The 26,247-nt window shown below is 43.8% G+C and overlaps 1 protein-coding gene across 1 annotated transcript in view; it reads right to left on the bottom strand.

Annotated features, from left to right (window-relative positions):
* ITGAL (integrin subunit alpha L) overlaps positions 1 to 26,247 on the bottom strand; it is a gene marked incomplete in the record, with an annotated part of 162,072 nt that overhangs the window by 71,661 nt on the left and 64,164 nt on the right. Inside the window, 7 exon segments of the mRNA XM_029606803.1 lie at positions 11,961 to 12,082; positions 12,798 to 13,001; positions 13,328 to 13,465; positions 14,502 to 14,659; positions 19,217 to 19,352; positions 20,111 to 20,172; positions 20,541 to 20,688. Coding sequence (XP_029462663.1) covers positions 11,961 to 12,082; positions 12,798 to 13,001; positions 13,328 to 13,465; positions 14,502 to 14,659; positions 19,217 to 19,352; positions 20,111 to 20,172; positions 20,541 to 20,688 — 968 coding nt within the window.

Here is a 26,247-nt window from a genome sequence, read left to right as displayed (position 1 = left end):
GAGACGGGTGGGAGGCAAACTCCTGTTTTAGCTTACCCAATTTACCTTCCAATTCCAGAATAGTTTTGTTAAGATTTTTCGTTCTAGCCGCTACAAAGGAAATAATTTCACCCCGTATAACGGCTTTAGCTGTTTCCCAAAACAGTTGCGGATTCGAGGTATGTTGGCTATTGTGATTGACAAACTCTTCCCATTTGTTTTGCAAAAAAGTTTTGAAGTGCAAGTCAGAGCGAAGAAACCCAGGAAATCTCCACAGCCTTTCTCCACTGTCCCGAACGTGAAAATGTATATCCACCCAAATTATTGCGTGGTCAGACACCCCCTGTAAGCCAATCACAGCATCAGAAACAAAATGTAGCCCTTCTTTCGGTATCAGGATATAATCTATACGTGATAGGGAGGCATGCACCCTAGAAATGTGGGTAAAATCTTTTTCTGTGGGATGTAACGTCCGCCATATGTCCAGTAAAGAGAACTCAGAACATAAGAATGGGACCCCCTTACCCTCCCTGTTAGGGAGCAAGGCACTCGAAGGCGTCTTGTCTATGCAAGGATCCGCTGGTAGGTTGAAATCCCCCGTCACAATTAAATAACCCTTGGCGTGTTCTACCAGCTGTTCCAATACAAAAATGAAAAAGGGGTGAGAGTAGGCATTAGGAGCGTAGAGAGTGCAGATAGTCACTTCTTGACCATTAAGATGGCCTGACACCAAGAGAAATCTACCTTCCTCATCTCGCACCGTGTTAGAGACAGTAAAAGAAGCAGCTTTATTTACTAAAATAGCTACTCCCCCTTTCTTCCCTTTAGCCTGAGTGTAGTAGCAATCACCCACCCAATCCCTTTTGAGTTTACTGCTTTCTAGTGCAGAGAGATGGGTTTCCTGCAAACAAGCGACCGTCGGTTTATGGGATTTAAGTTGTTTGAGGATTTTATAGCGTTTAACTGGTGATCCCAGACCATTGACATTCCAAGATATTATTCGGGTGTTATCAGCCATGAGAAAAATAAGGACCCATTGTAAGATAAGGTAAGAATCGTACCACAGTGATTAATGCTATGACTCTACCCTCCACTGAATAAAAAGACAATGTGAATTCCCCACGTGCCCTCTTCCAGTTGAAAGACACCAACCCAAATCCAAATCCCCCGTACGCACTCACTCTGTGTCCAACGCCCCATCGGGAACACTCACACTCCTTAGCAACCCACACGCATCCCAAATATTCCACACACACAAGTTCTCTTCCCTTCCCCACCCCTCTTACCCTCCCCACTACCCCAATTATAGTACCCCTCCCCCCCCACCCCATTAGAAACCAAAACCAAACAGTTCCAAACGCAACAGAATCTGCCTCGACCCTCTCCTGTAGGGTCGAAACCAGTCTCTCAATGAACTCCCCGTATATAGGGGAAGAGATCACGTCGACATGTGTTCAGGTGCCTCTTTCCTGCCCCCCTCCCCCAAGAGAGGCAAGTAAAAAGAACAAACATAGCTCTTTCAACAGAAGGACTGTGGTGACCCCGCCGCATTATGATCAAAAGTACACATGTGCGGACATCTCAGCAGTACCAATGAAGCGCCCTGAACTTCTCCTCTCTAATGGTCAGCCAGGGATAAGTCCCCCGGTTGATAGCACCACCCGATAGTCAGCGTGATCTTGCGCCAGCCACGCCGAAAAGGTCCATAGCCCCCTGAAGGGAGCAGTCTCTGCGCAACGAAATATCGTACCAGGCAGGGCATAGAAAAACCATCGAAAAGTTAACCCAGGGGAGCAGGGCAGAGGAAAAGAGTCCCAAAGTCAAGTGAAAAAAGCAACTTAGCTGCAGGGTCCCCACGGATCCTCGTCGAGCATGTCTCTGTGAAACCAAAATGGCTGCCGTACCGTTCCATTCAGATATGTAGGGTCATCTTCATAACTTCTGCGCTTCCTCCGGTGATTCAAAAAAGAAATTTGATTGTCGTGCCAAACTTTCAGGCGGGCGGGAAATTGCAAGGCGAACCGAACTTGCTTTTCAAAGAGAGTTGTGCAGATGGGGGAGAAGCCCCGTCTCAACCCGGAAACCTTCGCCGAATAATCCTGGAACAAACGAATCTTCTTTCCGTCATAGGCCAAGTCCGGGACTTTGCGATAAGCCTGGAGAAGGACTTGCTTATGGGCAAAGTTTAGAACTTTAAAGATAACCATCCTCGGCCTGGTTTCTCCCTCCTTACGCTGGCCCAGCCGGTGTGCTCTTTCCACTCGGAAGACATTATTTAGCTCCGGCACGTGAAGAGCCTCCGGGATCCAGCTCTCCAAAAAGGTTCCCAAGTTTCCTTCCACTAAAGATTCCGGTAGGCCCATCACCCGTATGTTAGATCTCCGTGCTCGGTTCTCAAGATCGTCTAATTTAGAAGCGTGCGCATCGACCAGTTTCTCCAGGGCCATGATTTTACCCGTCAATGCTAACGTATCATCCTCCACAAGGCTTACCCGACCCTCAAGTCTGTCCAAACGCGGACTTAACTCATCTAGGACCGATTTCACATCCGCGATTTGTGTAGATATGACCCCCAACTTAGAGTCCAAAGCTTCCATGAGGATGACCCTGAAATTTTCGGTCAGATCAGGATCCTGGCCTTTCTGCCCCGCAGATCCTGGGGTCGCCGCCATCTTAGGATCCCCAGCACTTGCCTTGTCCTTATCTCTTCGCACGGATCTGATCGGCATGGCTGTTGGCGAGCGGTTCATGTAGTTGGTGATCGACATGTAAAAGGTCAGCAATGTAGATTGAGCTCTTTGGGGAGGGCTTTCGTGCCGGATTACTTGCAGATTATCAAAAAAATGGATCGAGGCACCCGGAGCTCTCCTGCACACGTCCACCTTCGCTCACCACATCACGTGATCCTACATTATATTTAAAATATTTAGTTTCTAAAAAATAATTATGGGGTTTAAGTAATTTGCACAGTGCTATTTTTTATTGCATACATAGCGATGTAGTCCTATTTTTCTTAAAGAAGTCAACTGAAAAATAAAATCAGAACAGTTCTACATATGCAATGGGTCAAAGACTTTCCTCTTTAACATGTATCTTATATGATCATGCCACCTATCCATTGCACATTTGTTAACTGGCAAGTCACATAAACTTTCTTTTGCTATGACTCAGAGCAGGAACTCTTGAATCTTGTGTACTCTTAAAGAAGAACTACTGTTAGTGGATCATACCATCTACTAAACATGTCCTGTTTTAAGGCACACCTTAAATTAGTAAGGAATCCTAGGAGTCTTTACATTTCTGGAACCTAATCTTTCCAAAATGGATTAAAAGGTTCCAGAAATGTAACCTTATCCAAACCTCTTTCAAACCCAGTTACACCAACTGCTGTAACCACATCCTCTGGTAATGAATTCCAGAGCTTAACTATGCATTGAGTGAAAAATAATTTTCTTCGATTTGTTTTAAATGAGCTACTGGCTAACTTCATGGAGTGCCCCCTGGTCCTTCTATTATCTGAGAGAGTAAATAACCGATTTACATTAACTTGTTCAAGTCCTTTCATGACTTTGTAGACTTGTATCATGTTCCCGTGCAGCTGTGGGCCTCCTTCATTTGGGCAGCCAGGTAGGCTGAGATTCCCCAGCAGCCACAGCCTCCTCCATTTGAGCCACTGGGTGGGATGAGATCCCCTGACAGCCACAGGACTCTTCCATTTGGGCTGCCAGGTGGGATGGGATTTCCCGGCAGCCATGGACCTTTTCTAGTTGGGGCTGTCAGCTGGGATGGGATCCCAGCAGCTGCGGGTCTCCTATATTTTGTCGCCGAGCAGGATCCCCCAGCAACCACAGGCCTCCTTCATTTGGACTGCTGAGTAGGACTGGATCCCATGCCAGCCATGGGCCTCTTCCTAGTGGGCTGCCAGGCAGGATGGGATCCCCCGAAAGCCATGGGTTCTCTCAGGTTGATTCAGCTTCCAGTATGATGGGCTCAGGAAGTGGTCCCCAGGCTGCCACCCCCTCAGGGCCACTGCCCTTGTAAGCACACAGCTTGCACAGTGTTGCACTGGGCCTGATTCCATGAGTCACTGGCAAAAGGGCCAGATACTCGGCTTTGGCACCCATACACAGATTTCCCTGGTGGCACCCTTTTGAAGGTATGCAGGCACATGATCCTAAAGCAAGCAGATGTAGGCTTCTCTTTGGCCTGGATATTTGGCACTATGATGAAGTGTCTAGAAGGAATCCCTGGAGTACCTTAAAGGACCAGCTTCAAGAATCTAGCTGGTCCACCTTAAGTGACCCTGTAGGGAAGCCAAAAAGAAGGGTGGTTCCCTGGAGAAAGAAAGAAAAAGCCAGGGTCCAGAAGCAGCTAGAGAGAGAGAAGCCTGGGATCTTAGAAAGCACTGTCAGACACTAGAAGAGTTAGGGTTGCCCTTAGACAGGGCAATCCTAACTAGATGACAGGGTTAATTGCTAGGAAAGCAGACTGCTTGTGCGACAAGCTAGAGGGAGAGCAGATGACTTCTGCTGGAAGCCCTGAGCAGAGGGCTATCCTACACTGCTAAGGTGAGCAGACTGTGTTCGTTTTGTGGTTGTACTGCGGAAGGAAGCATAGTGCGTGAACGTTCTGTTACTGTCTGCAATAAAGCACTTTTGGTTGAGAGGAGTTTTGCGTCCAGCTGCTTCTGTTCCCAGCTTGTGTCCAGAGCCAGGCTGTTGGCTCTGTTATAGGCACTTTCAAAATTTGGTGCCCTAGGCAGTTGCCTATATTGGTTACACCTAAATCCGGCCCTGACTGGGTCATTGAGCAGAGAGGTAAGGGGAAAGCAGCAAAGGCTGTGCGCTGTCCAGGCTTCTGGAGGAGGAAGGGCACTTTTGTCTTTCTTCTTCTTGAGAGAGTGAGTGTGCTGCTCTCAGTCTGCTGGAGTGCATCCCGGCAGGGATCCAGCTGTGAGCAGTGCTATGGAAGGCATTGGTCCCAAGCCCCTGGGATAAAGAAGTCTGTTTGGATGCTAAAGACAACCACCAAATATAGTGTCACTGTTACTAGTGTCTGTGGGAAAAGAGGATTTCAAGGACCTAAGTATCTAAATGAAATAAGCCGAATAGGAACCAGAAGTCCCAGTTTTCTTGAAAACCATACTTCAGCAGCAAAAGAGGCTGAACTGTGTTTCTTTTGACTACTGAAATGTTGTACCAATTTTCTGTACTTCTGTACTGCCTTCCTTAATTTTTTACAGTCTATATTTTTGATCAGTAAAATCTATTTATTTATTTTTGGAACGACTTTTAGTAAGAGTGAGGTTCCCTTGAATCTTGCAGCTTTTTATCGCACCCCACTGCAGAATCCTGACCGGGAACTGCAGCCAGTCTTCCCCTACTCTGCAGCATCTGAAGGTGGCTCCTTGCCTAATGCAGAGAGATGATTACATATTGAACGAGCTGCTTTGCGTGAAACTTACATGTGGCATAGCTTATTAACTGCCTTGCGTTGCATTTGATTTCGGGGCTGGGAATATCACACGTTATTTCCAAATAGCTCATGAAATCAGCGTTTAGCACGCGACAAAATGTTATCATGGAGGTGAATAAGCCTCTTCGTGTGTCCACATAACGCAGGGCTTGTTTAGTCGATGGTAAGAGCCACTTGTCGGAGCGTTCCTTTGGGAGCTTGCCAGAATGGACTGAGCTGAAAACAATGTAGAGCCCCTTCGAGTCTTGTAGAGAAACAGAATGAAGAGACAGAGCGCCATTCTCTGTCCTGTAGTGAGCTTATGGAGGCAGACAGGCAACACAGGAGATGTTGTGTGCAAGTCTGGGGCTGGTAGCCCAAAGGTTGGGGTCAGTAAGCTTTACCCCTTTTCTTTCTGAAACTCGGGAGAATAAAGTAAGTTTTAAAATGTCCACATGTATGGTTTTTTCTTTTCGATGACCAATGGACAAGAGGAGTGAGTTTCCCCGCATTTTGGGAAGATAGCTCTTGCTCAAAGGATTTTCTCAGAGGAAGATATATTAAAAAAAAGGACTATCTTAATTTTTAAATCAAATCTTCCAAGTAATTAACCTTAGTCACAGAAAAAAAGATTTAGTTACAATAGCAAAACAACAACAAAAAAAAGTTTTACAGAACAACATAAAACTAAAGATCTATATCAAGCCACAAATGAGGAGAAATAAGAAAAGAAAACCAAATAACAAGCCTATATTTCTTCAAGCTGTTACATTAAGTACCAACACTACCAATGTTGGGGACATCCTTATTGCTCAGGAAATTGTCCAGCTATAATACTTCATGGAAAACATATCTGTTACCTTGATATTTAAGAATACATTTACAAGGAAATTTTGATCCTCCTAATTCTAATATCCTCTGCTTCCTAGCAAGAAAAGCTTTACAATGCAATTGAGATCTCTAGTAATATTACAAAAAAACTGAAACTTTGTGACCAAAAAAGGAACACTCTTTTAATTAAAATAGAGTTTCAATATAAGCTGTTTGTCAGATTCCTTAAGAAATTCCACTAATAATTTAGCTCTGTCATTGATGACAAAATCAGAATTTTCTAGAAAACCTGTTAAGTCAAATGATTCATCATTCTGAACATCTGCCATTGACTTAAAGGAAAAAAGTAAATAAACAGCTTTAACAATAGAGGGAAAAGATTCTTTGGACACTAAGAAGGTCCTGAAAGAATCTCCCAAGCATTTCCATAGGAGATATAATAGAACACCTAGGAAAATTCAGCAATCGCAAATTGCATCTTCTAATAACATTTCCTAAATTTTCCAGTTTTCTAAGTAAAGCAAAATTATTGTACATTATATTGGTATTCTATTCTGAAACGGACAAGATCTTATTTTCCAGAATATTCAATTTCTCAGCTTGATCTTGTAACTTCTGAGAATGGTCACTAATAGTCACAGAGTTCAGCATAGAATCTATCCTAAATGACAAAGTGGCCTCCAGCTTGGTAATGGCTACCCACAAGGAGTCCAGCGTTAAAGGAGCTGGCTTAACTGGATGGCTGGAGGGAGTAGAGGAGCCTAAAAATCCTTAAGAGGCTGCCCCTCTCTGGAAAACTGAAACAGAATCCCCTTGGGCTGGTACATTGTCCAGCAATCCCATCTGATTAGGGCTCCTAATCCTTGGTGGGTTAAGTTCGTCGGGACTAAGAGAGGACAACACCTCTGAATGAACAGAACCCTCTGGTTCAAGTTAGTTGCCCATGATAACCTGGCTTGTAAATTGGAATGCTTCCAGTCTGGGCTGGGATGTTGAGGGAAGCTGAAGAGAACCCAAGGGGAGGGTCCTAATAGAGCCTTTCCTTTACTTACCCATTAGGAAGAAATCTGTATAAAATAATGTCAGAGATCAGACTGCAAACATGCGATAAGGGGCGAGCTCCTTTGGTGCATGGCTTCAGTGTGCTAGCGGCAGTGCACCACAGTTTCCTTGCTTTAAGTCCCAGGGAGATGATGTCACAAGGGGGAGACTCCCACTCCTGGCGACGTGATGGTAATCAAGCGAGGGGGGGCTCCAGGTGGCAGAACGCGTCACAGACAGTCACCAACGCTCTCTCCCAAGATATAGAAACAGAAACATAGAAACATAGAAATGACGGCAGAAAAAGACCAATCGGCCCATCCCGTCTGCCTAGCAAGCTCCCACACTTATTTTCCCATACTTATCTGTTTCATTATTTTCCCATACTTATCTGTTTCATCTACCAGCAAGTTCAGGGCCCTTGTTGGTAACAGTTTAATTCAAATTTCCTGCCATCCCCTGTCATTGATGCAGAGAGTAATGTTGGAGTTGCATCAAAGGTGCATCAAAGGTGCTCCTTCTCTCCTCCAGGGCTTAATGGTTAAGGGTAGTAACCACTGCATCAAGCAAGTTACCCCGATGCTTGGTTACCCAGACTGCACAGATCAATGCCTTGTTGGATGTCTGAATGTAAAACCTGTTTTCCACATTTCCCCCTACCGTTGAAGCAAAGAGCAGTGCTGTATATGTATTCAAAGTGATGTATCAGGGTTAATTGGTTTAGAGTAGTAACTGCCATAATAAGCAAGCTACCCCCATGCTTCTTTGTTTACCCAGATTGTGAAGTTCAGTCCTTGTTGGTTGTTTTCTGAATGCAAATCCCCTTTTCCACATTTCCCTTTGCCGTTGAAGCATAGAGCAATGTTGGAGTTGTGAAGGCTTATTGAGTAAGGGTAGTAATCATCAGGTAGTAGCATCCATTCCAGTATTCCAACCCCATGGCTCTTCTCTTCATTCCCATCCTCTAGCATTTATGGATCCACAGTGTTTATCCTACGCCCCTTTGAAATCCTTCACAGTTTTAGTCTTCACCATGTCCTCTGGAAGGGCATTCCAGGCATCCACCACCCTCTCTGTGAAGAAATACTTCCTGACATTGGTTCTGAGTTTTCTTCCCTGGAGCTTCAAATCGTGTCCCCTTGTTCTACTGATTTTTTTCCAACGGAAAAGGTTTGTTGTTGACAATGGATCATTAAAACCTTTCAAGTATCTGAAAGTCTGTATTATATCACCCCTGCTCCTTCTCTCCTCCAGAGTATACATATTTAGGTTCTTCAATCTCTCCTCATAAGACATTTTATGAAGACCATCCACCTTTTTGGTCGTCCTTCTCTGGACCGCCTCCATCCTGTCTCTGTCCCTTTGGAGATACGGTCTCCAGAACTGAACACAGTACTCCAGGTGAGGCCTCACCAAGGCCCTGTACAAGGGGATCATCACTTCCTTTTTCTTACTAGATATTCCTCTCTCTATGCAGCCCAGCATTCTTCTGGCTGTAGCTATCGCCTTGTCACATTGTTTCGCCAACTTCAGATCATTAGACACTATTACCCCAAGGTTTCTCTCCTGCCCCGTGCACATCAGCCCTTCACCCCCCATCAAATACAGTTCTTTTGGATTTCCATATCCCATATGCATGAATGCACTTCTTGGCACTGAATCTCAGCTGCCATATCTTCGACCACTTTTCCAGCTTTCTTAAATCATGTCTCATTCTCTCCACTCCTTCCGGCGTGTCCACTCTGTTGCAGATCTTAGTATCATCTGCAAAAAGACAGACCTTACCTTCTATCCCATCCGCAATATCTCTCACAAAGATATTGAATAGGACCGGTCCCAACACCGATCCTTGCGGCATTCCGCTTAACACCGCTCTCTCTTCAGAGTAAGTTCCATTTACCATCACACATTGTCTTCTGTCCATCAACCAGTTTTCAATCCAGGCCACCACCTCGGCACTCATCCTAAGCTTCTCATTTTATTCACCAGCCTTCTGTGCGGGACCATATTAAAAGCTTTGCTGAAATCCAAGTAGATGACATTGCGTGCTCTTCCTCGATCTAATTCCCTAGTCACCCAATCAAAAAAGTCAATCAGATTTGTCTGACAGGACCTTAGATTGTTTTGATCTGAAGTGAATTTCCTGGTAGTCTACCAATATAGAGCTGGAAACCACACAGCTGACCATTGCTGTTTTCTATTCCAGTTAGTGTTCATGGTGCCAATCCAGTATTGCATCAAGGGAGAAAGAAACTGGTACTTACTTAATGCAAAAGAATCAAGAAGAAGAGATTGTATAGCATAACAGCAGAGCCATTGGAATTCAGATACCAAGGGGTAAAGGAATCCCTAGAGTCTAGACACAAGTGAGAAGCCAGGGGGTCCTGACAGTGTGTGACTGGTAACTGTAAATAGAGAAAACAGATTTATCCTCAACCCAAAAAGATATAGCAGAATTAGAAGAGGTACAGAGAAGGGCGACCAAAATGATAAAGGGGATGGAATGATTCCCCTATGAGGAAAGGCTAAAGGTTAGGGCTCTTCAGCTTAGAAAAGAGGAGGTTGATATACGATAGAGGTCTATAAAATAATAAGTGGAGTGGAATGGATAAACGCAAATTGGTTGTTTACTCTTTCAAAAAGTACAAAGACTATGAGGTTGCTAGGTGATACATTTAAGACAAATGAGAAAAAATATTTTTTACTGAGGAATTCTTGCTGGAAAATGTGGTGAAAGCTGTTAATGTAGCCGGAAGAAAAGTCCATAAATCATTAAGGTGGACTTTGGAAAATCCACTGCTAATCCCTGGAATAAGCAGCATAGAATCTATCAACCTTTTGGGATCCTGCCAAGTAATTGTGGCTTGGCTTGGCCACTGTTGGAAACAGAATACTGGGCTTGATGGACCTTTGGTTTGACCCAGTATGCCAAGCCTTATGTTCTCATTGTGTGTCTCATTACCACTGTTGGTGAAGATGAATTTTAAGTAAAGTTAACTGTTGGAACATCACTTGAGTGTGTAAAGAGCAATCTGTTCAAATCCATCTGACAAACCCTGGGAACTTAGACGTTTGTCTTCCAGCTTGCTCGTGAATGGACCTGCACCTCAGTAAGCCCCCTTCACAGTCAGGAGAAGGGAGGGGAGACCACAGCAATCTCTTTTTAATCCTTGTTAGACTATGTTCTACAGATTTTCTCTTTCATTTTTTTGTCTATGGAAAAAAAGCTTAAAGGTGAATTTTAAAAGCAATATGTGCATTAAAACCAGGAGATGTGCATGCATGTATCGCTTATTCGCGGACACCCGATTTTATAAACCAGTCACATATGCGCACAAGAATATCTCACATCAGGGGGAAAAAAGGGGCAAAATATGGGCAAGGCATGAGTGTTCCAGAGTGGGGCTAAGAAATATGCGCTTTTGTAGATTCGCACCTGGTCGCGCGTCCATGTCCCTTTCAACGCAAAGTTTCTTCTGCCATGGATGAGGTGTAAGTCTTTATAAAACTATTTCCAGCCATCTGTGAAGTGCTTGAGGGGACTGGGTTAACTGGGGGGAGTACTGGCAAAAGAACCAGGGGGCTCTTGAGGACCTAGCTGAGGTCTGGGCAAACTGGTGGACGAACTGATGAAACTGGTAATATCCTGGACATGCGCATGTAACAAAATTCCCTCACTAGTGCATCTCAAAGCTGACATTTTCTGCTGTGCACGTACATATTTAAAATTAGGATCACACCTACATGCACCCGGCCTGTTTTATAATGTGTGCATACCTGCATGTAGGATATAAAATTGAAGTGCATCTGGCCGCACACCTATATATACATGTATATGGGTGCCCACACGCCAAATTGAAAGATGCCATCTTAGTACATAGGACCCACAGAGGCTGATTTTCAGCACTACTTAGCTGGATATGTGGATAGATTTATCTGGCTAAGTGAAGGTGGCTGATTATCCAGTTCCATTCAGCAGCCACCAATTATCCAGATAATTACTTATCCAGTGGTAACGGGGCAGGGGGGGCGGGCCTGCGAAAGCCGGCAGCGATCGCACCACCATGGTGTGATCGCTGCCGGCTTTCGTACCCAATAGCGCCACCGTGAAAGGTGGTGCTATTGGGCATGCTACTGACGACGATAATGGTCCTTACCTTATTGCCGCCAGCAAAGATAACACCGCGTCCGGCTCCTCGCATGCCCGATTCCTCCCCTCCTCACCCCAACTCCGCCCCCGGCAAGCTATCGCACGTGAAAAGGGACGTTTTGCGTGCGAAAAGTCCCTTTTCTTGTGCGATAAGCTTAGAAAATGACCCCCTTAGCCGGATAAGTAGAATATTCAAACTTATCTGGTTAAGTTAACCAGATAAGTTAGACCTGCTCAACAGCAAGTGTAAAGTTAGCCAGATAAGACTTATCTAGCTCACTAGTGAGTTATTTGGGGATATTTAGCAGCATAGCCATGCTGCTGAATATCTCTTGTAAGTTAGCCATATAAGTTGCTTTATCTTTCAATATCTATCCTTTAGTGTTATACTTTTAGTCCATATCTATTGACTATTCCAATGCTGCTATGATCAGTAGGCACTGGAGTAGCAATGGTGAAGCCAGAGGACCTACAGGTCAAATATTTTACCAAGAAAGAGGCTCACCTCAACACCATGACTTTCCCATGGGCCCCCACCACAATGTCTATCAGTTCATCTCCAGTGAGGTCCATGATTCCGTGGATGGATTGGCCAAAGAACCGAATTCCAGGAGAACCTATAATCCGCTGTAGTCAGAAACAGTCAAGATCAGCTCCAAATACACGGATAAAGACTTGCAGAGCCACCAGATCTATCCCCTTTTCCCTTCCTCTGCAATAATGCAGACCATACTTGATCTCTGGTTTTATCCTCCATTAACCCCACCGCTATGAATCCTCCATGCTTATTCCATATGTTCTTGTACCCTGTTACTATTTTCACCTCTACCACCTCCAATGAAAGGCTGTTCCATGTGCCCGCCACCCTACGAAAAGTTTTACTTTCTTTAATTATTACCAAGTCTACCTTACCTCCAGCTTTATATCATAAATCCTTGTTCTAGAACTTCTCTTAGTATGAAAAAATGATAGTGCCATATGCATTATTTATTCCTGTGCAGTATTACAATGCATCTTTCATATTTCCCTCTTACTCCTCTTCTCCTTAGTTTAAATACTTAGGTGTTTAAGTCTTGTCTCAAAGGGATAATAATGCCAACTCTGCACCGTTTTGTAGGTCCTCCTCTGGATTGCCTCTGCCATGTTTATATTTCCCCTAGAGCTGCTGTGTTCAAAATTGAAGGCAACACTCCAGATGCAGTCCCCACTGGCACTAAACCCCAGTGATTTCCTGGGTTAGAGATCAATAGCTCTTAATGATCAATTGACAGGAAAGAAAGTTAAAGAAAACAATCTATTTGCAAACTTGTTCTTATCCTTAAAATGGTCAACCCTCCCTCACCTGACTGTACTTGTGGTGAATATCAGACCTCTTCCCATTGAATATGTATACTGCTCCTCTTTCTTCTTCCTCCAGGGGAGCACCAATTGCAACATCCATGAAACCATCTCCATTGAGATCTGCAAGTTCAGTAATAGCAGCTCCAAACCTCCCAAAGGGGTGTCCAACCTCCCCTCTCAAGAATGATCCGCAAGTGGCATTATCCTGTAAAAAGGAAACAGGGTATTGGAAAAGAGCTAAAATGATTTCCATTCTCTGAACTCTCAGACCTGGGGATTTCTCTCCTGCTGTGTGCTGTCAGTGCCTCCAGCCTGTTGAGCATGCCTTTTGCTGGTACAAGGGAGATATTTCCATCAGCAGAACACCATCCTAGGGACTCCTTGCCTCCTGCCTTGACAGCCAACTCTCACTCCCCCACCATCCTAAGGAAATCACCTCCTGCTGTTTTGCAATCTCAGCCCTGGGATCTCTTCTCCCAGCGTGCTGTTAGTGGCTACCCAGCATTGCCATTTCACCCAGGAGTCACTCACCCCATTAAAGAGACATACATGGACTCTTCCGCCTCTCCGGTCTCCATAGTAGAAGGGCTCGCCTATCAGGAGGACATCAGTCTTGCCATCTACATCCACATCCACCGCACAGAGCTCTGCCCCAAAGTAGGAACCAATCTGTGACAGATCCCCACATACCATCAATGATGTGCTAATGAGGGCCTATGAGGTCATTTATTACATTATAATAAATATGAAACAATTAGTGGTCTGAGCAATGAGTTATCCAGGTACATTTATCTGCATAACTTTATCCAGATATTCAGTGGACTTTATTATTTAAAAAATGTATTTAAAATTACTTATCTGGATGAATATTCTGCTGGATAGCCTTGTAAAATTATCCAGGTATTTTTAGGCCTGCTATTTATGTGGGCTAATGTGTCACTATCCAGCCAAATACGGTAGCCCAGCCCCGGATTGCCTCCAACCATGTCACCTTTTTGTGTGGGCAACTTTGTACAATAATTTTGTCCATACAAAATTACCTAAACAAAGGGGAAATGTTTTTAAAGATCCAGATTTATATGGGTAAAAGCTGATTTTACCCATATTCATCTTTTGAATATGGACACTTTAGAAACAAGAATATATATGAAAATTTGTAACAATGTGACCAACAAGGACCAATAGGAACCCAATGTGTGCATGAGATAATTTGTAATATCATAGCTATTAAAGTCCAATCAGGGACTAGTGCTTTGTGTGAAGCATTATGTAAAGTCACCACCAACAGGGACCATTACACAGCAGTATATGCAAAGTTATTTGTGATGTCATAGTTAACAGAAACCAATTAGATGCCAGAGTGTACGAGCTGATTTCTGACACTGCTCTCAATATTGGAGGGACGTGCGGGAGCACAGATGTAAAGGAGAATATAAAGGACCCCCTCTCAGTAACATAAAAGGCAGAGGCATTATGGTAGCTGGTAAAAGGTCCTGGCTACTAGGACAAGTAGCTGCAGACCTCACACATGAACCTCTGGTGAGAGAAGGGTTACAGAACCCAAGGGAACAGTCGCAGAAGCTCTTCACACAGGTGAAACTGAAGGGGACACTCCTTTTGTGCTCCATAATGCAGTGCTGTTTCAGTACTGATGCAGGGCTAAGGCAGTGATGATGCACAGCACATTCACTACTGATGCACTCACCTGTTCCCCCATAATATGTTGTCTCTCTATCCAGTTTGTAGTGGAGGGGTTGGAGGGGTCCACCTTATATATAATCACCTTTCCGAAGTGCTGATACCTGGGAGCCCCTGCAGCATAGAATATCTGTTCCCCGTGTCTCAGCAACTTCACAGAGTAACCTGAAAAGGCAGTACATATAGAGAGCAACTTGTAAAAGGGGCTTATTTATTTATTCATATTCTGCTTTTTCAGGTACTTCAAAGTGAATTACATTCAGGTACTATAGGTATTTCCCTATCCCCAGAGGGCTATAACCTAAGGCCTGGATTCACTAAGCTGCAGTATTTTATTGTGAGAGGGACCCAATATTGCAGGGGGCAGTCCTGCAATAATTTGCCCTTCCTGTCAAAATATTGCGGCAGTATCACCGCATTCATTTTGTCTTGCGGAAAAAGTGTGATGGTGGCCCCCAACGCACAAGGCTGATATGGCCTTTTGGATGTCGTTTTGGGCCCTGAGGCCCAAAACGACATCCCCACCACAAGTAAAAACAAAAGTCACTGGGGGTCTCACTAGAATTTCCACCCCCAACCCAAGGCCGCCATTTGAGACGGCTCCACAAAATAAAAGTGAAAAATTAGATGAAATGTAGCACGTGACAGGGTTCGGGGCCCTGGGTGTCCCCTAGCCCTGGGCCCAATCAGCACTATTTTCCAAAATTGTGCCAACCAGGCCTTGCCCCATCACTTGACATGGGCAATGTCCATGGACCAGGGACCACAATGGAGATTTTAAGGTAATGGGGTGGAGGGTGCGGGGACACCAACAGTAGTTATGAACAGGGGATTGGGGGGGGGGGGGGTTGAGGGGCAATGTTCCGTCTAAGGACTGGGTTGCTGTGTGCAAAAATATTTGCTCATGAGCAAAACATTTTGGTTTCATTACCCTGGCAGCACAACTTTCTTTGATACAAAAAGTCTATCAATTTTATGCTCACAGCAACCCAGTCTTTAGGGGAACACTGGTAGCAGAATGCACAAAAACTCTCTCTCTCACACACACACACACACACACACACACACATTAACACACTTGCATATTCACTCTCATACTCTTTCACACACATCTTTGCTCGTTCTCACAAACAGACACACTCACTCACTCACTCACTCACTCACTCACATTCACTCCCTAGAATCTCCTGCAAATGCACTCTCACTCAGTTCTCCTCTTCTTCCACACACACACTCATCTCAGGAACTGCAAACTACTTTCCGGGGATGGGAGGTTCGTGGCCTCTCAAGCTTGGGGCAGTTGTGGTCTAATGGGATGGTCCCTTTTTCAGGGCTACTGAAGATCTTTGGTTTACCCAATACAGACTTCCTAGCTTATGCTCAAGTGAGGCATTTTATTTTTACAAGTGGAATCAAACAGGACCTGCAATAAGGGCACTCAATTTTTGAGGGATATTGTATTCTGGCAGGCAAATTAAGGAAAATCATATCCATGGTATATCAATTGCTTATCTCTGGGAAGTTTACTGTAGCGACACATCTGTCTGCATGGGAAATGGATCTGGGGATCCCTTGGGAAAGGGAGAAATGGGAGGAGTGTTTTCGCAACTTAGGGAAGATCTCCATGTCAGCGGCGATGATGGAGAATCGATATAAGCTCCTTTACCATTGGCATTATATTCACCAGCCAGGATGGTGCGTTGGCTCCCAAGAGGCTCTCCCTTGTGTTGGAGACAGTGCTCTCTTATAAGATCTTTTATACATATGTGGTGGCATTGTCCAAAGGTACAATCCTTTTGGGGGGGAATGTCAGGAGCTTGCAGACAGGACTTGGGATTACGGGTCCCCTTACAGAACCAACTGATAAGAGACAAGCCTTGTTTACATTTATTGCGACAGCAGCTCGCCTGCTGGTAGGTAGCAGCACGGTGGAAATCTACCAAAACACCGAGCAGGTCTCAATTACTCAACAAAGTAAGACAAATTCAATACATGGAAAACCCTGACAGCCATAGGAAGAGATACACTGCCTAAGTTTAACAGAATCTGGTCCCTAATGATGAACCTTTTATAATGAGAAGGGGCGGGATTATTATTATTATTGGTTTATTTTTTCAGGGCTTGGACCCTGGAGAGGAGGGGTATTTGAACTATTTCTTATAACCACCAAGTTTATGCAACTGTTGTAACGGGTTCCATATGACTACGTTGGGGGTTTGGAGTGGGAGGGTGGAATAACTGAGAGGGGCATGAGTTGATTGTTTGGATTTTGGATCATGTCAGCACCACAGTCTGTACTTCACCTTTTAGAGTATATTATGGATGTATCTGAAAGTGGATGTTTATTGTTTGTATGGTTTTCAAATTCCTCTCAATAAATATTGTCAATATAAAAAAAAAGAAACCTCTTAAACATATAGGGGTAGATTTTCAAAAACGGCGCATTCGTGTACTTTTGTTGGCGCTCCAGGCGCAAACAAAAGTACGTGGGATTTTAGTAGATACGCGCGTAGCCGCGCGTATCCGCTAAAATCCTGGATCGGCGTGCGCAAGGCTGCCTATTCCGTGTAGCCGGCGCGCGCCGAGCCGCACAGCCTGCCGCCGTTCCCTCCAAGGCCGCTCCGAAATCGGAGCGGCCTCGGAGGGAATTCGCTAACGCCCTCCCCTCACCTTCCCCTCCCTTCCTCTACCTAACCCACCCCCCCGGCCCTGTCTAAACCCCCCCCCTACCTTTGTTGGGGGATTTACGCCTCCCAGAGGGAGAAGTAAATCCCCGTGCGCCAGCGGGCTGCTGGCGCGCCTAGACGCAACCCGGGGGCGGTTCCGGAGGGCGCGGCCACGCCCCCGGACCGCCCCGGGCCGAAACCACGCCCCCGGGCCCGCCCCTGAAATGCCACGCCCCGCCCCGAAAACGGCGCGCTGCTCGTCCCCGCCCCCGACATGCCCCCGACACGCCCCCCTGGGAAAACCCTGGGACTTACGCGAGTCCCGGGGCTCTGCGCGCGCTGGTAGGCCTATTGAACATAGGCGCACCGGCGTGCAGGGCCCTGCTCGTGTAAATCCGGGCGGATTTACGCGAGCAGGGCTCTTAAAATCCGCCCCATATATTTTAAGGATAAAGTGAGACTCTTCAGGGGCACATTTACCTCTTCAGGGGCATATTTACGAATAGGCTGCCTTACCGCTGGAAGCCTGCTCAAGTAGTTACCTCTGTGTGGCCATGGCATTACTGAAGTACAGCCAGCTGAAAATCATTGTGGGGAAACATTCTCTAGGTCAGCAGCAGTGAAAGCAATGATTTCTGAGAAGGGACCCCAGGATGCATGTCTTTGAAGGCAGAGAGGAGAAGGCCACCCCTAGCTTTGCCCTCTGATCCCCCATCTTAGCCATGTGACCTTTGAGGGAGACTCTCAACCCCAGATGCACAAATTCAGAAGGCAGTCAGGGAGTAAATCTTCCACTGTACCTATGGAGCAAAAAAGGATTCATTGGGGCGTACCTTCTAAGAGAAGCATTCAGTATAGAATGAATAAGGTGATCTATTCCTTGGGAAAGCTGGGCAGAAACCAATTTTTTTTAAACTAATCTCAGCCCGCGGGGGACGGCTCCTGGGGGGACCAGAGGAAAAACGTCTCTGAGAGAGGGGGAGAGTGACCGGCCCACCGGTGAATCTTCCCCCTCTTCTCACCGGGTCTGAGTAAAAACCTCCAGGAATCAAAAAGCAGGACAGAGCCCTGCCCTGCCTGCCTGTGCCTGGCTGCAAACTGAGAGGAGAAAAAGAAACCTCTCTGTTGTCTTATTTTTTTTTTTTAAGTAAAACAGTCACTGGAGGGAAAGCGGTATCTACAGCCTGTGCTCCCTTACTTTTTTTATTTATTATTTTTTCCAAACCTGATGGGGGAACAGCCCCCAAGGAAAACCAAGATCAGGACCGCAGGGTATGCCTCTCAATCTGCTGGAGTCAGAGAAAATACTGAGGGATCGCAGGTGGCACCCCGGGTTATATGGGGGGTGCGTTTCAGTTTTTCTCTCTGACTCCATCTGCTGGAAGGGAGGCATAACCCAGCAGTCTGGACTGATCCTGGTACATACAGGGAACAATGATTTTTCTGTTGAACAGATTACTGTGATCACAAAGCTCCAAGTTAAAGCCAATAATAGAAGAAGGATTACAGTATAAAGGAGAGAGTTGTGTGTAATCGATGATCTCAGGAGGGCTGGAAGAAGCTACATGCTTTAGAATCCTTACACACTTTCAAGAGAAAGCTAACTGGATTGGGAATAAGATAGACTATTTGATGTTTGTATTAGGACTTTGAAATTGAACCCACATTGCTTAGCACAAAAAAGTAAAACCTGGGTAACCTCAAACTGTGCCTGTGGAACAGCATGAAAATATTGTATTCTGCAACTAAATGTCAGACCTCTTTTGGAACTTGCTTTTGGAGTTGTCTACAGTTATTTTAATTCCTAACTAACTAATACAAATCATTGCTGCCTTAGAGAGGACTCGGTCCCTCTTGTTTCTGAGTGCTTTCACCTGCGGTCCATTATAGTGTCTATTCAGCCACGCTTCAGAGAGCTGTAAGATTGTTCAATGGCAGGTCACACATTAGTCAAATTTTACATGATCTATTAAATCCTGTCTAAAATAACATCAGGCATAAGCTGTCCCTTTAAATCTCGGTGCCTCAGTTGGAAGGGAAGATGTGCAGTATTTACCCAGATATGCATTTTTCATTTTTTCAGAGACTGAATCGTTGACGTTGATCAGGGTCTCCTGGCTGAAATCCTTCCGTATTTCCATGAGGGCCCCTGCCCACTCATTAACGCCAACTGCTCCCAGCACTGTCATGTTCTGTGGGGGACAGACATAAACCCAGAAAACAGCTTCTGAGTAACCCCAATCCTGAAAACTCTACACTGGCTCCAAATACTCTACTGAACCGAATTCAAAATTCTGGTCCTAACCTGCAAAATCCTCAAAGGCTCCATCATACCTCAACAGTGCTTTCACCCCCTGTATACCCACCTGATTCCTACGTTCTTTGTCTCACGTTCACCTAGCTGTACTGGTCCTAAAAACAATACACCTCATAAACACCAGGAAACACATCTTCACAGGATCTTCCCCCAACCCTGTGGAATACTTTTACCCCCACTCATCAGTCTGGCCCCAGACTTCCCATCCTTTAGAAAACTGGTTAATACTTGGCTCTTTGAAGCAGCTTTCAGCTGCAAATGATAAATCAAGCCTATGGAAAACTCTGTGTATGTATCTTTTTTTTTTAACTTTAAATAGCCATTAGGTACTCTCTTCTCATTAGATTGTATTTCTGTTGTAGAAACTGTTCTTATAAGCCATCTGTCTGATTGCTACTATATTATTGTAACATGCTTTGAACTCTTCTGTTGGAAAGACATGCCATAAATAAATAAATGATGACCTGACTTTCATTCCACTGTCAACTGTATTATCAAATAATTTAACAATTTATGCCTTTGAAAATGTATTGGTTATCTAACTGGTCCCGTTACATGTCATTACTTCTGTTTTATTGCCTTTGAAAATTTAAACCCAATAGCTTGTGAAAAGAAATGGTGCTGGAGACTCACCGGAGACAGGTCAGCGCTGAATCCACTGGAGGACATCTCAAGGTGAAAGGAGCGCCCTGTGCCTGCCATCAGAGGGGCAAAAAGAGGTTAGATAGAACAAGTGGCCCACAGACACGTAAATAAGGAATGGAGTAATGCCACCCTTCTGTCTGTTAGCCTCTTTTCTGCTTCTCTTTTATAATCTCTCCATTCATGCATCAACTCCTGTGATCTGCAGTTTGCTGGTGTTTCTCCAGCATATTACCCAGCATATTACTCCAGCATATGGCGTATATTTGCGTTACACTGTGAACCGATGTGATATCCTGGATGAATGTCGGTATATAAAAATTTTAAATAAATAAATAAAATAAATAAATAAAATATTAAGCCCTAAGAGCCACTCTAATAGGTCTTTAGCAAATTTAGATTCAGTAAAATGGTTTCTTACCTTCGATGAAAAAGATCTTTTTCTGCAGCTCGCTAAAAAATGACCTCAGTTTCTCAAAGCTCAGCACCTTGACATGCTCCTCCACTGGCTTGGAGGCAAACCTAGACAGGTACTCGGTCACATTTTCAGTGTTAAAGTTGTTTCCAACCTGTTGAAAACCAAATTTCATTGCCATGCTGAATGCTAAGGTCTGATTCTTCACCTTTGTACCACCACAATTCGAGTAGAAAGCTGCCGCTAGCACCCCTCTCTGCCGCCACCCCCTCACTTTGAACATTCCTTCTCTTCCTCAGCCTAAATGCAACCACTATGAATGATGTCGTGAGTGGGAAAATAGGGATATTTGCCAGTGTCATGGTGTTTTGATGCTTTGAAGAAAATATCAAAAAAGAGAAAAATGCCTTCAGCTGTAAACACAAAACCAAAAATATTTGCTTTCAGTTTTAGATCTCTCAGGTATTTTGATAATTCTTTGATCCTGGTTTGACAAAAATTTTACATTTAAAGAGAAATAAAATGGTGACATGCGGGAAGCCATCTTAAGGCCTTGGTCTCCTAGTAGCAATCTACAGAATTGCAACAGACTCTTGAGTTTGAGGTCAGAGAGAGTAGGAGTGATGTAGGCGTTTGACACTCCCCAGTAGGAGGTGTCTTGAGTTTAACAAAACTTCTGAGCTCTCGTGGCTTAGAGTTCTTCTTCAGACCTCTCCTTCTAACAGAGATGTTCTTCTCTGAAGTCTCTCATGAACAGAGAGATCATTCAGCTCTCCTCCTGCCCTGGGAAGGTCAGGGTGCCCAGGCCTTCATGACCCTGTCTTGGGGTCCAAGGAAAGCACCGATTTCTTAAAGAACCAGAAATGAACTAAAGGACTAGAAGGGTATTTCCCTACTCTTCAAATATCCGGGGAGAGTGATTCAAGAATGTAAAGGGAGTGGTGTTCCATTGCCGGAGTCAGGAGGAGGCCTGCCAAGCTAGGAGAGAGCCATCCTAGAGTTGCTGACTGAGGAAAGCATCAGTCAGAGGCTCATTTGTCTTTGTCCACTAAGGAGCATCCTCCTGTTTCAATCTACTGGATTCCAGAGAGCTGCATGCATAGGCCCAGGTGCTACCAGGGGAGGTGCCCAGGGAGGAATTTCCTTACCAAGAGTACCTACTCCTAGGGTGTGGAGATTAACTATTGACTGAAAATGTGCTTTATTGGAACTTATTTTTTTTTCTGTATTTAAGTGCACTAAAATAAATGTGGTTTATTACCTGCAATCAAGTTTTACCAGTAAAAAAAAAAAAAGTTTTATTTTTCAACACCACCAGACTGTGTGGCAGTGTGTTATTCGTACTGGAGGTGTCAGAAGATCTCCAAACAACCTAAGGGCCTTGAAAGACTAACATTCCTCCCATAAGGAAAGAGCCCAAGGGAGAACACTGATCTCAAACGTGCCCCAAAATTCTAGTGACCGGGGTAACAGGGGCTACGTTCTAAAAGGACTTTTCCCCATTCTATGTCTACTGAAAAAATATGTACTGAATAAGACGTTTAGTCTTCCAGCGTCTTGGACTCCCATGGTGCATTGCAGATGATGAATTCATAGTGTGCAGAGCTAGAGAAGGCATTCACAGACACAGGAAAAGGGAGAAATTTTGAGGTCAATATTCAGCGTCACTTAGCGAGATAAGTGTTGGTGGCCGGCTGCATTTAGCAGCCGCCACTTATCCAGATAAGTACTTATCCGGCTAGGAGGTGATCAGGAAATGGGTGTATTGGTGAGCTGCTACCTATCCAGTTAACTTAGCCAGAAAAGTAGCAATATTTAAACTTATCAGCTCAAATTAACTGGATAAGTTAGACCTGCTCAATAGCAGGTCTAAAGTTAGCTGGATAACACTTATCCGGCTAACTAGCAATTTCTAAGGGGATATTCAGCAGGATGGCCATGCTGTTGAATATCCTTTTTATGTTAGCCAGATAAGTTTTATCCGGCTAACTTGGATGGATTTTTTTGAATCTAAGTGATGCTAAAGGCCTGATTTAAATCTCAAAATAAAGCAGGGCAAATAAAATACAAAAAGCTAACTAATCAGTTTGCTTGCACAGTTGTGACACTGCATATCTTTTGCAGTAGTAGGTTTGAGAGACAACCAGGTTTAGATAAATTTTAAACTTCAGAAATTCAAACTGTGAGCTTTAGGTTCCCTGCTGATAAACTCTTCACTCTGCTTCTATGTCCCAAAAACTGCATTCTTACAGAAATGGTGATTGCTCCCAAGGATGTTAAGTTCAAGTTGAGATAGAAAGGTAACAACTTAGGAAAGGGTAAACCAAATTATAGCTACAAAATGCAAGCTTCCACATTAGGAGTCACCACTCAGGAAAAGGATCTAAATATCATTGTTTCTAATGTGTTGAAATCTTTTGCTCAGTGAGCAGGAGCAGCCAAGAAAGCAAATAGAAAGCTAGGGATTATTAGGAGAGGAATGCAGAATAAAACTGAGAATATCATTATGCCTCTGTATGCTCCATGGTGAGATCTCATCTTGAGTATTGTGTGCAGTTCTGGTCTCCGCATCTCAAGAAAGGTATAGCAGAATTAGAAAAGGTACAGAGAAGGGTGACCAAAATGATAGTGGGGATGGAACAATTCCCCTGTGAAGAAAGGCTAAAGAGATTAGGACTCTCCAGCTTGGAGAAGAGACAGCTGAGGGGAGATATGATAGAGGTCTATAAAATAATGAGTGGAGTGGAACGAGTAAATGTTACTCTTGTTTACTCTTTCGAGAAGTACAAAGAACAGGGCACACACAATGAAGTTACTAGGTAATACATTTAAAATTAATAAGAGAAAATATTTTTTTACGCAACCCATAATTAAGTTCTGGAATTTGTTGCCAGAGGATGTGGTAAAAGCTATTAGTGCAACTGCATTTAAAAAAGATTTGGACAAGTTCCTGGAGGAAAAATCAATTAATTATATTACGGTAGAGTTGCAGAAATCCACTGCTTATTCTTGGGATATGCAGCTTGGAATCTATCTACCCCTTGGGATCTTGTACTTGTTTATTTATTTAAAGTTTTTGCTATACCGATATTCGTTAGAAACATCATATCAGTTTACATTAAAAACATAACAGTAGCAAGAACATGCTTTACAAACAAAACACAGTGATATTAAAACAGAGGTTGTGGCTTTACATAAAACACATATATTTTAAAAACAGGGGTTGTAACTACAGGGGGGAAGGAACAGGGGGAACCATATACAAAAAAGACATATAGATAGTAAAAACATTTGTATGACTAGGATTCTTGCGGGGTTTGGAGTGGCTAATAAAAGTAGGAGGGAGTAGGGTTGGAAATGAAAATAAAACAGAAAGTTACATAGGTACCTGGTGAGGGGGGAGAGGGCGTTGAAAGAGAGGGTTAGGTGTATGCTAGTATGAAGAGCCAGGTTTTTAGTTTTTGTTTGAATTTTTGTGGGCTTGTTTCTTGTCGAAGGTCAGGGGGTAGGGTATTCCATAGTGCGGGACCTGCGATGGAGAGGGTACGCTCTTTGGTAGAGTTGTAGTGGGTTAGTCTGGGTGAGGGTGTGTTTAAAGTTGCTGCGTATTGGGGGCAGGTTGGTCTATTATTATTGCGGAAGGCTAAAGAGTCATTTAGCCATTTCATGTTTTGGTTATGTAGGGTTTTGTGTATAATGTTGAGGGTTTTGTATTGGATGCGTTGTTGTATGGGAAGCCAGTGTAGTTGTCTGAGGATTGGGGTGATGTGCTCATTCCTTCTGGTATTGGTGAGAATATGAGCGACTGCTTTCTGGTGTAATTGGAGGGGGCACTATAGGTTTTGGGGAGGCCAAGTAGGAGAGCGTTGCAGTAGACTATTTTTGAAAATATGGTTGCTTGGAGCAGTGTTCTGAAGTCAGTGAAGTGGAGGAGGGGTTTCAATTTTTTTAGGGTTTGTACCTTAAAGTAACAGTCTTTCATGGTAGTGGAGATGAATTTTTTTAAGGTTGAGTTGATCGTCAATGATGACGCCAAGGTTTCTTTTTTTTTTTTTTTTTTTTTAATTATTTATTTATCTTTTCCAAGAATTATACATTCCATTTTAAATCTAACAATATAGAGAGGAAAGAAAAATCAAGTAATTTAAGTCATACATTTCTTCAATAACCAAATAGGAAAAAAAGAATTTCACATATTCCTCTCCTTTAACCATACAAGAACTTAAGGGGTCCTATACTTGAGCAATAATATTACAATAATATTTGTATAATAATTAATATCTAGGGTTTAGCAGAAATAACAATCTTTCCCAACTTATTGAGTGACATCAGATACTGCCTCAGGATTACGGCGAGCTTCCAAGAACCTCTCTAGGTGAGCGGGTTCAAAGTACACATATCTTGCTCCTTCAGCATATAGTATACATTTACATGGGAATCTCATTAATGCTTGGTAACCAAAAGTTCTGGCCTGACTTATCAATGGGAAAAACTTTTTCCTCCTTATCTGTGTTTCTTTAGAGAGATCAGGGTAGATCCATACCCGCTGTCCCAAGTAAAAAGAGTTTCGTTTGGCCAAGTACAATTTTAAAATTTTTTCCCTTTGCATAACATCAGTAAATTTGACCAATAACGTGCCCCTTTTTTCAACTTGGGTACTAAGGGATGATTCTATTAAATCAGTCACATTTAAGGAGGTATCAATTCCTCCTTGTTCTGGTACCACATTACTATTCCAACTAACAAAATATGCATTCATTATTATGGGAAACTGATCCAATGGTAATAAGAGTACTTCTGAGAAATAATTCTTCAATTGTTCTTTCGCAGACATCATTTTACACATTGGAAAGTTAATTATTCTCAAATTATTATATCTAATTGAGTTCTCTATGTTTTCAACTTTTTTTTGTAGAATCGTTTCTCCCTGAATTATAGAAAATTGAGTTGTTTTAATTTGTTTAATGTCTTCTTCTACCTTTTTTATTGATTCTGTCTGACCAGTAACTGTTGGAGTCAAATTTATTAAGGACATTTGCATGTCCCCAATATTACCGTTTAAGCTTTGGATATTCTTCTGCAAAATCACAATGGCTTGCCAAATCATATCCATAGTCACATTAGTAGCCTGTCCTAGCAATATTTGTGGACTCGGAGATGTTATTTGCTGCCCATTAAGGTCCTGTCTACTGCTGTCCCCTGAGGAAGAGTCTGAGTCACTTCTCATAATGGAGACTCCTTCTCCATTAGTTCCTACCCTAGATGGGGGGAGTTCATTTTCTCCCTCCCTTCTTTGCACTGCAATATTCAATCCTGATACTTCCTCAATCAGGGTTTCCCGTCCTAACGCATTCCGTAAAGGAGTGAAACCTAGATCTGGATTGTTTGCAGTGCTACCAGGGGGAATAGGTGTCATTGGCGCCCTGGGACTTAGACTGACTTCTCCCGGGGGGGGGGGGTAGATTGCTCTCCTTCCCCACCTCCAATGGGACTCTCCAGGGGTTCTTTTTCTGCTGAAAAGAAACCAGTCATTGTTGTTTGAACCAAGGTTGGGTATACAGGGGTTGAGGCTTCCTGCCTTACCCTACCTTTGCGTTTGGTATGTGGCATAGCAACTCAGTGCCTAAACAAACTATGACGATTTACACTCACCTAGTTAAACCAAATATAAGTATTTAAGAAGGAGAGAGTGAAAGAGAGTCCAAAATTAGGG

The sequence above is a fragment of the Rhinatrema bivittatum genome, chromosome 6 (assembly GCF_901001135.1).
Source record: "Rhinatrema bivittatum chromosome 6, aRhiBiv1.1, whole genome shotgun sequence".
Taxonomy (NCBI): domain Eukaryota; kingdom Metazoa; phylum Chordata; class Amphibia; order Gymnophiona; family Rhinatrematidae; genus Rhinatrema; species Rhinatrema bivittatum.
The sequence above is the reverse complement of the archived record's forward strand: the minus strand, read 5'-3'. Positions and strand labels throughout refer to the sequence as shown.